We start from the raw sequence: 13,039 nt of genomic DNA, 5'->3' as shown, positions 1-13,039 counted from the left end.
CATCCATAAAGCCTCGAGGTCCATCTCGATAGTGCATGAACCAGGTGTAATACACTAGGGAGAAAGGCTGCAGCGTCAGGAATTCAAGGTCGTCCTCTGCTGCCTTTCAAGTTCGTGGCTCCACCTGGGATACACGGCCCCTGTCTCAAAATAAAGAAGCAAGTTTTCACTTGAGATTTTTGGGAACCAGTGAAGTTGCTCAGCAGGAAAGGCACTTCCAGGAACCCGAGGAGGTGGAAGGAGAGGGCCCCCAGAGAAGGTTGCCCCCCAGCCTCGCCGAAACAGCGCAGTGGGGGTGCAGAGCACCTGCGCATATGCATCTTCGTGAAGTTAGGGAAACGTTGGGTGTGTGGTTTGTTGCAGAGCCCTGGGCATGAGCGAGAGCTTGTTCAAGAGGCTGGAGCAGAACAGGAGCGCCGTGGTGCCGCTGACGGCGCAGTACAGGATGAACAGGTGCGCGCAGCCCGCCAGCCCCGGGGCCTCGCTCGCGACGGCCGCCTCCGTCCAAACCGAGGTCCCGTTTCCGATTCTTGCAGTAAGATTATGTCCTTAAGCAATAAGCTGACGTACGAAGGGAAGCTGGAGTGTGGATCGGACAGAGTGGCCAACGCGGTGATGACCCTGCCCAACCTCAAGGACGTCAAGCTCAACCTGGAGTTCTATGCCGATTATTCCGACAATCCCTGGCTGGCTGGAGTGTTTGAGCCGGGCAATCCTGTTTGTTTCCTTAATACGGATAAGGTAAAATAAAAATGAAAATTTTCAGGGTCTTTTACACTTGTCCTAATATTTAAATCTCTTAGTTGGTTGTACCTTTTGAGTCAGGCTCCTGGCTGGCCTCAGAGCTCCATCCGTCTGCCTCTGCCTCGCAAGTGCGGTAATAAAAGCGCATGCTCCCACAGCTGCTGCCTCCAGTTCTCTCGGGAGGGTGTTTATTCTATAGGTTGGTACGTGTCTTAAAAAGGCTCTTTTTAAGACCATATTTTGCTATATATCTCAGCCTGTAACTGTGTGTGGCCCAGTGTGGCCTTAAACTTAGAACGATCATCCTGCCTTAATTCCTCAAGTGCGAGGAATTTTTATCCTGTGCTAAGGATGAGACCCTGGCCTTGCTGTATAGTAAGCAAGCATTCCCACAGAGTACGACTCCCGCTCCACGCTTAAAGGAGAGCCTGCCAGCCAGTGAAACACCAGCAATCCCAGCACTGGGATGTAGTTAGGTGGGTCGAGGTCATCCTGGGCCCCTGTGCAGCTTGAGGACATCCTAGGGTCCCTGGGACACTTCAAATAGACATTAAGAAAACCCACATTTATATATATATGATGAAAGTTAATGTAAGTAGATCACTCCGTGGCGCGTTCCCTCAGGCTTGGTGGGGCTCTTCTGTTGCACTATTTGAATTTAAAAAGCACCAAGATGTTGTCCAGACAGGTGGCTCAGTGGTTAAGAGCACTGGTTGCTCTTCCAGAGGACCCAGGTTCAATTCTCAACACCCACACGGCAGTTTACAATTGTCTTATGCCCTCTTCTGACCTCTGTGGGTACCAGGCAAACATTTGCACAGACTATGTGCAGGCAAAACACTAAAAAAAATAAAAAATAAAAAAAGATGACATCAGGGTTGGAGCACTGAAGCTGCAGCCAAAGTAACCGTAAGGGCCCTTGGCAGTCACTGTCTTTCCTGCCTTTGATTTCTGTGGACAGACAGCAGTGAGAACTAAGAGTCAGCCTGTGGTGCAGCATGCTTATGAGTTGTTTTTATGTGCTTTTCTGAAAATGAGCTCTGCCTGTGTGTGCACTCCAGTGTGCGAGGGAGTGCTTGCTTCGTGCATGTGCGCCCCTGTGTATTATTTAAGACCATTTTCAGTTTATCTGCACTCCCAGCAGTCAGGTCTTTGTAGCCCCTGCAGCCCTTGCAGCTTAAAACTGACAGGTTGTATCACTGGCTTACGTTTCTCTGCTTAGGTCCCAGCTCCAGAACAAATTGAAAATGGTGGCGTGAGCAACCTCACAGAAGCCAGACTCATCGTCTTCCTGACCGAAACCTTTATTAAGGTAATGTGGAGGTTTCCAGGCTGGGCACTATGCACACAGAAACAATCGACTGTTTCATTAAATATTATCAGACACTGAGGAACCTAAGACCCAGTGTTAACACTTGCTCAGGAGCTGGGAGAGATGGCTCAGTGGTGTGGGCTGATGATCTTGGAAATAACTGGAATTCAGTTCCCATCATCCGTCTTGGACACTTCACAACCACCTCAAACTCTAGCTCCAGGAACCTGAAGCCCACATCTTTAAAAAATAAAATAAAGATAAAGAGACTGAAAGCTGCTTGTTGAGAAGACCTAAAGATTTCTTGTATTTTGTGACAGGGTCTCTGTACATAGGTGGCTCTGGCTCTTCTGGAACTCATTGTGTAGTCCACGCTGGCCTGGAACTCACAGAGATCCACGTGCCTCATGCCTCTGGAGTGTGCCACCAGACCAAGTGAAACACAAGTCTTTTTATGGTGGCAGTTGAAGTTTCTGTTGTACAGTGTCCTGAGTGGAGGGCCATTAGAAACTTGATATGAATGGAAAGCAGAAAGTTGAAGGGCTGGGGAGAGAACAGAGTGGATAAAAGTGCTTTGCTGTGCCTGGTTGAGGACCTGAGTTCAGATCCCCAGTGTGAAAACACCAGGCATGCGTGAGCAGGCTGCCTCCACGCCCAGGCATTCCCACCTCACACACAGGCACTCACACACACACACACACAAACCGCATACACCTGCAAAAGATGAAAACAAACTATTGTAAAAGTTGGGGCAAGTAAAGTGTAAGTATTGAGCAGTAAGTTCGGTGGAAGCATAAAGAACTTAGAAATCCAGGCGCCCTGTTTTATTACCCTTGTTTTCCACTTAGGCTGGCTGCAGCCCCTCGCATATGGGCATCATCGCACCGTACCGGCAGCAGCTCAGGATCATCAATGACTTGCTGGCGCGTTCTTCTGTGGGGCTGGTTGAGGTGAACACAGTAGACAAATACCAGGGAAGGGACAAGAGCCTCATCCTGGTGTCCTTTGTACGGAGTAATAAGGATGGAACTGTAAGTTGACTATTTGCTACTGAGTCTTCTGGGCTCTTCATTCTCCCTCTCTCCCTTCTCCCCTCCCTCCCTCCTGCCTCACAGCACCGGTGCTAAAAACCCTTGGCTTTCATTGCTAGCCTGGCAAACAGGTCACCATAATAACTACGCTCTGGCTTTCTTTCTTTCTTTTTTAGACATTTATTTTATATGTATAAGTGTTTTGCTTGCATATATGTTTGTGTGCCATGTGTGTGCCTGGTGCTGTTGGAGGCCAGAAGAGAGTGTCAGTTGGGGACGGTTGTGAGCTGCCATGTGGGTGTTGGGAATTAAACCCAGGTCCTCTGCAAGAGCCACCAGTTCCCTAACCCACTAAACCATCTCTCTAGCCTCCCTCTTCCTTTTATTAAACTATGGTCTAAAAACAAGGTGGGTTTTTAAAAACAAGGTGGCTCAGTGGATAAAAGTGTTTGATTTTTTTTTTTTTTTTTTTTTTTTTTTATTTCCAGACAGGGTTTCTGTGTAGCCCTTGCTGTCCTGGAACTTAGTCTGTAGACCAGGCTGGCCTCGAACTCAGATTGCCCCTGCCTCCCAAGTGCACATTTGACTCTTAAGTTCATTTACCTGAGCTTGAACCCCAGAAGCCACATTGGAGAAGGAGAGAACTGCCTCCCCAAAGTTGTCCTCAGACCCCCCCCTTGCTCATGCGCCATGGCACACAAGCAATAGTTGCAATAAATAAAAGTGTGATCAAAACAAAGGAGTGGGGGAAATACCCATATGGTGACAGGTTTGCCTCACCAGTATGCGACCCCAAATTCAGATTCCCTGTGCAATGCTGGTGTGGTCACGGACTCCTGTAATCCCCGTGAAGGCAACATTGGGGTAGAAACAGGAAGATCTCCAAAAGCCTGTGGTCCAGCTAGCCTGGCCTGTGGTGGAGTTCTGGCCCAGTGAGAGACCCTATCTCAAATAAAAAGATAGAGGTGCTGGAGGAGGGACAGCTGAAGCTGTTCTCTGTCTGTCTGTCTGTCTCTCTCATTCACATACACAGAGATGCAGAAATGAAAGAAGTTTGGCCCCAGAGGCAAGGGCGGGAGGATCTCGAGTTCCAGGCTTGCCTGATCTGCATAGTTTCAGGACAGCCAGAGCTTCATGTGAGATCCTGTTTCAAAACAAAAACATTTTAACCCGAACTTTGTCATTCATTGAGGCAGCATGTTCTATAGCCTGGACCTGTCTCAAATTCATTTTGTAACCAACTCCTTACCCGACCATCCTGTCTCCACCCCCAGAAGCTGGGATTGTATGTGTGCCCCCATGCCCGGCCATCTTAACCATTTCCATATAGGTCAGTGCTTTGAAACAAGGCTGTTCATGGGATACATAGAAACATTTTCATCTTGTGGCTAACTGTCTACTCCTCACCCCTGTAACCACTGTTCTTCTGCCTCTGAATTCTTACAGTGATTATCTTTTCTTTGTGACTGTCTTGTTTCACTCGGATTGATTCACAATATAGCATGTGTCAGGATTTTGTTATTAAGATGGAGTCATACAGCAGCTCGGGCACCAGAGCCATCATGAATGATGATGACAGTAACAGTCCAAACCAGGAAATTCATGACATACCATCTGCTTCTGAGGAAACAGACAGTCGCCGCTGTCCCTCACCATAGGAAGGCCGCAGTACCAAAGACAGGAATCTGGGAAAAGCTGGCCACCGTGTACAAAACCACACCAGACCTCATCTTTATGTCTGGATTCAGAGCCCACTTCAATGGTGGCTTTGGCATGAGCTAGGATTCTTTAGATTATACAAAGAAGAATAAACCTAAACAGATTTGCAAGACATAGCCTTTATGAGAAGAAAACAGTGAAACGAACACGACAGAATGAAGAAGGTTGGGGGCACTGCGAGGGCCAGCGTTGGTGCTGGCAGAAAGCCAAAGGTGTAGTCTGCTGTGACATGCATATTTATTTCTAATAGGACAAATAAACTAAAAGTCTTGAATCATATGCAGGGTGTGGTGGTGCACACCTTTGATCTTAGCACTGGGAGGCAGAAGCAGACTGATCTCCAAGTTCAAGACCAGCCTGGGTAAGTTCCAGGCGGCCAGGGGTACACAGAGAAACCCTGTCTGAAATAACAAATGATTGGATTATGCTTCATCATCTATCACATTACACTTGACGTCTCTACCAATCTCTAGATGAATCACTTTGCCACTTTGCCAGTTCATTTGGGACATTTTTAGGACAAAATCCTCAAGTTCACAGATCTTCCAGGTTGTTGTTGTTTTGCTTACATTTTTTTCTCACTTTTTAATACCTTTTTTACATTTATTTTTTTTTGCACATGAGTGTTTTACCTGCATGTGTGCCTGTATACTTTGTGCATGCCTTTAGCGGCCAGGAGGCCAGAAGAGGGCTTTGGATGCCCTGGAACTGGGGCTGAGGATGATTGTGAACCACCGTTCGTGCGCTGAGAGGCCTTCTGGAAGAGTAGCCAGGGCTCTTAACCAGCGAACCACAGGACCTTTTTCTTTTTTATCTTTCGTTTTCGTTTTTCGAGACGGTTTCTGGCTGCCTGGAACCCGATTTGTAGGCCAGACTGGCCTCAAACTCACAGACATCCACCTGCCTCTGCCTCCTGAGTGCTGGGATTACAGGCGCGCACCACCACTGTCCAGCTCATTTGCTTAACTACATAACATATCTGTATGTTCTTTATGTGTTACATAGTTAACACTTAGGGTTCCTCACTCTGTCTCTCACTACTCACTTCTTACCTCACAGATAATCACATTTTTTCATGGTGTTGTTTTGTTTTGTTTTTTGTGACTCTCACCTATGTCATTCTGCACTTTCCACCCAGTATGTTGGGTCATGCCTGTAATAGAGGATGAAGCAGGAAGATCTTGATTTGGAAATTAGCCTGGGCTACAGAGCAAGACTGCTTCAGAAAGAACAAATAACAAAGCCGCTGTGGTAGCGCAGGTCTGTTATCCTAGTACATGGGAAGTAGAGGCAGAGGATCAGGAGTTCAAGGCCAGCCTTGACTATATAGCAAGTTTGAGGTTAGTCTGGGTGGGCTGCAAGAGAGCCTGTGTGAGAAACTAAAAACAATAAAAATGCTGAAACCATTCAAGATAAACCACGTCCTTGGTTATAACAAATACCTACTCTGAGTGAAATAATTGACATCTTTCTTTCAGCTTGGTGAGCTCCTGAAAGATTGGCGACGGCTCAATGTGGCGATAACCAGAGCCAAACACAAGCTGGTCCTCCTGGGCAGCGTGTCCTCGCTGCAGCGCTTCCCTCCTCTGGAGAAGCTCCTTGACCATCTGAACGCCGAGCAGCTGATATCCTTGCTCACTTGTGTGGTCACTTGGGCTTGGCTGCTGTAGCTTTGTGTTCTTGAGTGAATGGAGACTCCTTGTCTTCTTTTTTCGTGGGCAGATTTCGAAGACTGTTTTGGGGTCTGGGGAATTGGCTCAGAGGTTAAGAGCACTGGCTGTCTTCCAAAGGTCCTGAGTTTAAGTCCCAGCAACTACCTGGTGGCTCATAACCATCTACAGTGAGATCTGGTGCCCTCTTAGACAGTTTTGATGGAGGAAGGGAGCGTTTCACAGCTAGTCCTGCCCAGCTATCAGTGACATAATGGTGATGGGGCCGGGATGGTCTGGAGCGAGCAAGGGAGAGGAAAGAGCCTCGTCTGCCTCCCGGAACCTGTGTGCGCAGGAGTGGGCTCTACCTTCTGGTTCTCTAGCCCCAGATATTTTATCTTGATACAAAGCGAAGTGTTAGGTATAACTGGAAGAATCAGGCTAGGTGTGGTATAGAGTGGTATCTACCTTTGCTCCCAGCACTCAGGAGGCAGAGGCAGGTGGATCTCTGCATTTGGGGGCCGGCCTGGTCTACAGAGTGAATTCAAAGACAGCTAAGGCTTGTATTAGACCACCTCAAAAAGTGGGGGAGGTGGTGGAGGGCTGGCCAAGGCTGCCCTAGAACTCTTGAAGTTGCTGTGTCAGCCTCCTGCTTGGTGGGTTGGAGGCATGTTCCATAATGCCTGGCACTCGTTCATAGACTCAGAGGCAGTCTCTATGGAACCCTGGCCCGTAGACTCCGATCCTCCCCAGTGGTGTGTTAAAGCCAGTCCTTAAACTGTGGTTCTCATCCCCTTTGTGGGTGGTAAATGACCCTTTCACGGGGTTCACATACGAGATATCCTGCATATCAGATAGTTACAGTACAGTTGATAATAGTAGCAAAATTACAAGTATGAAGTAGCAGTGAAATAATTTTATGTTTGGGGTCACCACAACATGAGGAAGTGCGTTAAAAGGTCGCAGCATCAGGAAGGTTGAGAAGCACTGTGTTAAAGTTTGCATTACTTTTCAAATTGGTCTATGAGGTAAAGTCTCAGGTATCCCAGGTTGGCCGTGGATTGACCATAACTGAAGGTGACCTTGAAGTTCTGGTCCTTCACTGCCTGGTATTCAGGAATGGGCCACCACACCTGGCTTTCTGTTATTTTTTTAAGTAGATTATCCTCCCGTGGGGGCTCATGTTTGCCCAGGTTATCATCCAACTTCCTGTATAACAAACAATGGTCTTGAACTCCTGACCCTCCTGCCTCCACCTCCCAAGGACTGAGGCTACAGATGTGCACTGCTGTGCACAGGTATTCATTGAATCTATTTTCCTCAATTTGTCTTACATCGTCGACCTGCCATCACGAGAGCATGAGAGTCTCTGCCACATACTGGGCGACTGTCAAAGAGAATGAAGCCCTGCGCTGCCTCCGTGTCACAGGCATTGACGGTGTCACGTGATGACCCAGCTTGGGTTTGCTGGGAATGCCAGGAGTAAACTGAAGATGACTTTTAGCTAAAGACTAAATGACTCTCATGTACTCTCTTCAAAGTTCCGGGTCTTTCAAAGACTAAATGACTCTCATGTACTCTCTTCAAAGTTCCGGGTCTTTCTCTTCTGTCACCATGCAGAATTTTACCTGAAAAGTAATAATGCATGGGAAACTGAGAAGTCTTAATTTGTAAGTACTTCAGGTCTATCTGTGTGTGACCAAGAAAAAGAGTTTAAGATTTTCAAGCTTTAAAGGTGGGTTAGTGTTTAACACCTAAGTTTCACTTATATCCCCTAAGTTGAGATCTCAAAAGAGAAACCGGGATGTCAGGTCTGCTTACAAGGTCAGATGGATCTGCTTGTCTTCACTTGAAGCCGCTCTGTGCTAAGGGCCCGGGGTGGGGGTGGGGGTGGGGGTGGGGCGGGAGGTGCCATTTGAATTTTGGGATTTCTGGTTGTTTTCCTTATTTTTCAGTGTCAAGTGTGTTTTCACTGTAAGCCTAGTCTTTAAGGTGTGTTTCCAACCAGCTCTTTATTCCTCTTGTCACCAATAATCTCCTTTCGTCCCCTTGGTAAATTTTTGGGACTCAGGAGGTTTTGATATAAAACAAAGATTTTTTTTGAGAAGGAGTTTTGTTTTCTGAATTGATGCCAGTTTACAATGTACACACTATTTTCATCTTGGTTTGCTTCTTTGGTTTCGGTTTTTTTTCCTCCTATGTACAGATGTTTTAAGAAATAAATTTGCCAGTAAGTGATTAGTTATATATATATATGCATATATGTGTATGTATATATATATATTTTTTAAATATATATTATATATATGGTGATATTTTTAAATCAGAGTTTCATCTCTTGGAGGAAAAAGCTTCTACCTCACTTAGTGGAAGTTTAAATGTGTTAAGATTGTTGGTGCTTCTGCCTTTTTAGTTATTTAAAGTACAGTTTAATAAACTGTTTTGTACTGATAGACCTGACTGAATCGTTTTTCATCTTAGGACTTGTGTGGGTGGAGACCGGGTCTCATGTATCCCGGGTGAATGCGGATGTGTGCGCCAACATGCCCGGTTGGCGCAGCGGTGGAGATCCGCTCCCGGCTTTGTGCGGGCGCATCCCACCTCCTGAGCTCCACCCTCAGCCCCGAGTACTGATTAAGCTCAGGTGGCTGACATTTTTTTTCCTAGATGATGGGAGAAGTGTTGCTCATATTTATTGGTTACTCTTTTTTTTTAAAGCACCATGGCCAAAAGCTACTTAAGGAGGGTTTTTTAGGTTTCCAGAGGGAGAATCCATGATAGTGCTGGGGCATGGCAACAGGGCTGGAGCAGGAAGCTGAGCCATCACTTCCTCAAACTCAGCGTGAGGAAGAAAGTGGACTGGCAGGGAGGAGATGCTTCCCGCGTCCAAAGCCTGCTCCGAGAGACCTACTTCCAACAGAGCCGGACCATCTGCCCAGACATCCCACCAACCAGGAGCCAGGTGCTCCAACACGAGCCTCGAAGGGACATTTTTCCTTCTAACCACAGCGTTCTAAAGCTGAAACCAAGAAATAACGATGTCCTCGTGGGATTTATCAATGGCTTACTGAATGGGTTCAGTCACTGAGAGAAGGCAGTTGACGGCAGGTTGCTTAAATGTTGTTAGTCACTATGAGAGTGTGAAGCCGGAAGCAATCCAAGGTCACCTCAGTTTCTGAGAGGGGCTGAGCAGAAAGATTTTTAACTTTTTAAAAAAGTGTGAGCCTTTAATCCCAGCACTTGGGAGGCACAGCAGACAAATGTCTGTGAGTTCAAGGCCAGCCTGGTCTGCAGTGAGGCCAGAACAGCCAGAGGGCTCTGTTAAGAAAAGAAACCCTGTCTTTAATTAAAAAAGAAAAAAAAAAAAGGTGTATATATGCTGTGTGTGGGTGTTTGTGGGTATAGTGAGTTTGTATGTGCACAGGTGCCTTCTGAGGCCAGGAGAGGTTAACAGGGCCTTGGAGCTGGAATTAGACAGCTGTGAGCCTCCCAACATGGGAACCAAACTCAGGTCCCCTGCAAGAGCCACTGAGCCACTTCTCCAGTCCCAATTCTGGTCACTTAGCTATTTGAAAGACTTAAGATGTTTTCTACACAGATGTTTCTGTGCTTTGAGGTTTGGGGTTGGAGGTTATGCCAAAATCTTTCCTGCCCTGACAATGCTGCCCGCGCGCAGGAGCCAGAGGCCTATCATCTGCCTTGTCTGTGGCGTCTGCCTTGACACACTTCCTCTTCAGAGCACCACGCACCCACTGTTTTCCTCGTATAAGCCAGAACATGGGTTCAAGAGATAGTACGGCCTTTCAGGGGCTGGAGACAGGGCTCAGTGGTTGGGAACAAACCCTCCTCTTGGGGAGGACCTAAGTTCGATTCCCAGCACCCATATCAGGCAGCTCACAACTTTAACTCCAGGTGATCTGATACCGTGACCTCCTGCACAGGTGCTCACGCACACATGATAACTAAGAAAAAATAAGGTAATGTGTCCTTTCAGCAGCCCCCTTCCTGGGCCTATTTGAAAACCTGAGTCCAGCCTCTGATTCACTGACCCTACCTTATTCCTCTGTCCCAGGTGTCACCCGCAGCACCTGCTCTTCCTGGGACTTAACCCACATGGGCCTGGTCTAGTTACTGCCTTTGCAGTCCTGGAAATCACCAGTTTTAATCTCCGCACTGGGGAGGACTGAGGCAGAAGGATCACAGGTTTGAGTCTGGGCCTGGCCTGTAGATAAGAGCACTGAAGAGTGGGCCGTGATGTCAACGGTTGAGGACCAGTGCCTCCCAACCAATGCTCTTCTCTTGCCAACCCTCAGTGGGGAAAGCCATGAGCAGCCATGCCTTTCTTCAATGTTGTGGAGCTAACAGAAGATCCACTGGACTGAAGTCACAGACAGTGAGCTACCCTGAGGGTGCGCTGCAGTCTAAGTGGATCCGATGGCCTCTTCTGCCCCCGTCCCCCATTCTTTGGGACTACTCGGTGACCAGGTACATATGTGATGCACAGACACAACGAAAGCTAAACCAGGGCTGGCAAGGTGGTTCAGTGGGTAAAGGCAGGGCTCATGACCTAAGTTAGATTCCTGGAAGGCACATGATAGAGGGAGAGAACCAAGTCCTGAAGGTTTCCTTCTGACCTCCTGGGCCCCTCCAATAAATGAATAAAGTTTAATGATCTTTTTGAAAGACGAACCAGAGGACAATGACAACACATACCGTGTGGGGTATTCACCAGAGAAGACTGTTTAGACCTGGGTTTAAGGCGATAGTCTTTATTAAAGAGGCCCACCCACTGCCACTTGGGCAGGTGTTACTCTGGTGAGCAAGAATGTGGCAGAGAGATGGGGGAGAAAGAGAAGTGGAAGGTTTGTGCACTCTGAGGACAGGCAGATCTGGAGACAGGAGGGTAGTGAGGAACAGTCTGACGTTCATGGCCTGTGATGTCGAGGGTCATGTCTGCGCCCATTGCCCTGCAGCAGCCAGGCATCTGTCAGTGTCCGTGGTCCATGCTCACACCAAAGGCCACGTGAATGTTCCTGGTCAGGGCTGCCACCTGGGCCATATGGATGTCTGAGGCCTGCGCAGAGATGGCCCTGCCCCTCACCTGCTGCAGCAGCCTGGAGAACTGGCTGCACTTCCCCAGGGCAGCATTGTAGAGCTGGCCCGTGGGAGAGGTTGCTTCCTCGCCTCCTTGCTGTCTGTGGCATGCAGGAGAGCGGCCCCACACCTGGCCTGAGCAGCACAGTAGAACTGGCCTTGGTGATGTGGGTGAGGGAGAGATGGCCCTGCCCCTGGCTACCTACAGCAGGTAGGAGAGCTGGCCCTGTCTCCTGTGTGGGCAGATGGGAGAGTTGGCTCTGGTAGCATGGGAAAGCTGGCCTCACCCCTCACCAGGGCAGTGCTGGAGAGCTGGCCCTGGTGGTATAGATGTGGCAGTGCTGGCCCCCATAGGAGAGCTGGTCTTGGCCTTTGCCAGTTGCCACAGGCAGAGGTGTCCCCACTCCATTCCCCAGGCAGAGTGGGAAAGCTGACTCTGGTGGCACAGGAGATCTGGCAGGCTGATCAGCTCAGCTACCACCCAGGCCCAGATCCAGGGCTTTGAATTGGTCCACCCCAACATCTATCCCATCTGTGAACTGCTGGTGCCCATAAAGCAGTTGGTCCTGTAAAACCAAAGCTGCAGGATCTCCATGACAGGAGGCAACAAGAGGGCATACCAGAGGAGTCCAGTATTGATACTGTAGCAGAAGCCAGAGGTCTTGAACTCATGACTAATGACTCATTGCAGTGAACATTTGCGAGTAAAGCTGCTTGGGTGTGTGACACAGACACACTGAAGCTTCCATAGGGAGATTTTTTTTTTTTTATAGGGAGGTTGCAAGGACAGAGGGGCAGATATGGAGGGAAGGGGAGATGAGTGGGACTGGGGTGCATGATGTGAAAGTCACAAAGAATAAGAAGTTAAAATAACAACAAAAAGTCTTTAATAGACACTGAGTGTTCAGGATCCTAGTGTACCATTGAACCTTTCTCAGGGTGAGCTTTTATGCACAAAAACCATGATCTGGATTGACGTACTTCAGTTAACCAGAACAGCCAGAGCAGAACTACAGAAGCTAAAAAGCAAGGTTAGAACATTTTGAGACTTTCCCGGAATTATATGGACTTTGATGGATTAGGACTTTGTTTTAGTTTTGGTAGGTGGTGTCTATGTGCTTCGTTTTACAGCCTGAATGGTGCTCCCATCATGGAGTCAGTTGTGCTAAGGTCTAGGGCCCTGTTACATACCTGACACCAAACTATAGCATATTATTAAGTCTAAGCTAGTACAGGGGCTGGAGAGATGGATCAGAGGCTAAGAGCACTGTCTGCTCTTCCAAAGGTCCTGAGTTCAATTCCCAGCAACCACATGGTGGCTCACAACCATCTATAATGAGATCTGGTGCCCTCTTCTGGCGTGCAGGCTTACATTCAGGCAGGACACTGTATACATAAAAAATAAATCATGAAGAGCTAGTACAGAAGAGATAAAAAGGCTTGAACAGGGGTTTTACAATCAAGAACTGTAAATAAGGTCGAACCCTGAG

The 13,039-nt window shown here is 47.9% G+C and overlaps 1 protein-coding gene and 1 pseudogene across 3 annotated transcripts in view; both read left to right on the top strand.

Moving 5' to 3' along the window:
• The window catches only part of Dna2 (DNA replication helicase/nuclease 2), a 30,498-nt gene extending 22,173 nt beyond the window's left edge, over positions 1-8,325 (top strand). For 2 of the 3 annotated variants that reach the window (XM_060369441.1, XM_060369440.1), the window contains 5 exons: positions 364-453; positions 537-741; positions 1,967-2,056; positions 2,905-3,087; positions 6,285-8,325. In XM_060369441.1, the coding sequence (XP_060225424.1) occupies positions 364-453; positions 537-741; positions 1,967-2,056; positions 2,905-3,087; positions 6,285-6,476 (760 nt within the window). In that variant the 3' untranslated portion in view covers positions 6,477-8,325. The remainder of the gene's footprint in view (positions 1-363; positions 454-536; positions 742-1,966; positions 2,057-2,904; positions 3,088-6,284) is intronic. The other variant, XM_021651436.2, reaches the window with a different exon arrangement.
• On the top strand, positions 3,599-6,263 carry LOC132648364 (small ribosomal subunit protein eS24-like; annotated as a pseudogene).
• Positions 8,326-13,039: the final 4,714 nt, after the last annotated feature.

Source organism: Meriones unguiculatus, chromosome 16, assembly GCF_030254825.1.
Source record: "Meriones unguiculatus strain TT.TT164.6M chromosome 16, Bangor_MerUng_6.1, whole genome shotgun sequence".
NCBI lineage: Eukaryota > Metazoa > Chordata > Mammalia > Rodentia > Muridae > Meriones > Meriones unguiculatus.
The sequence above is the reverse complement of the archived record's forward strand: the minus strand, read 5'-3'. Positions and strand labels throughout refer to the sequence as shown.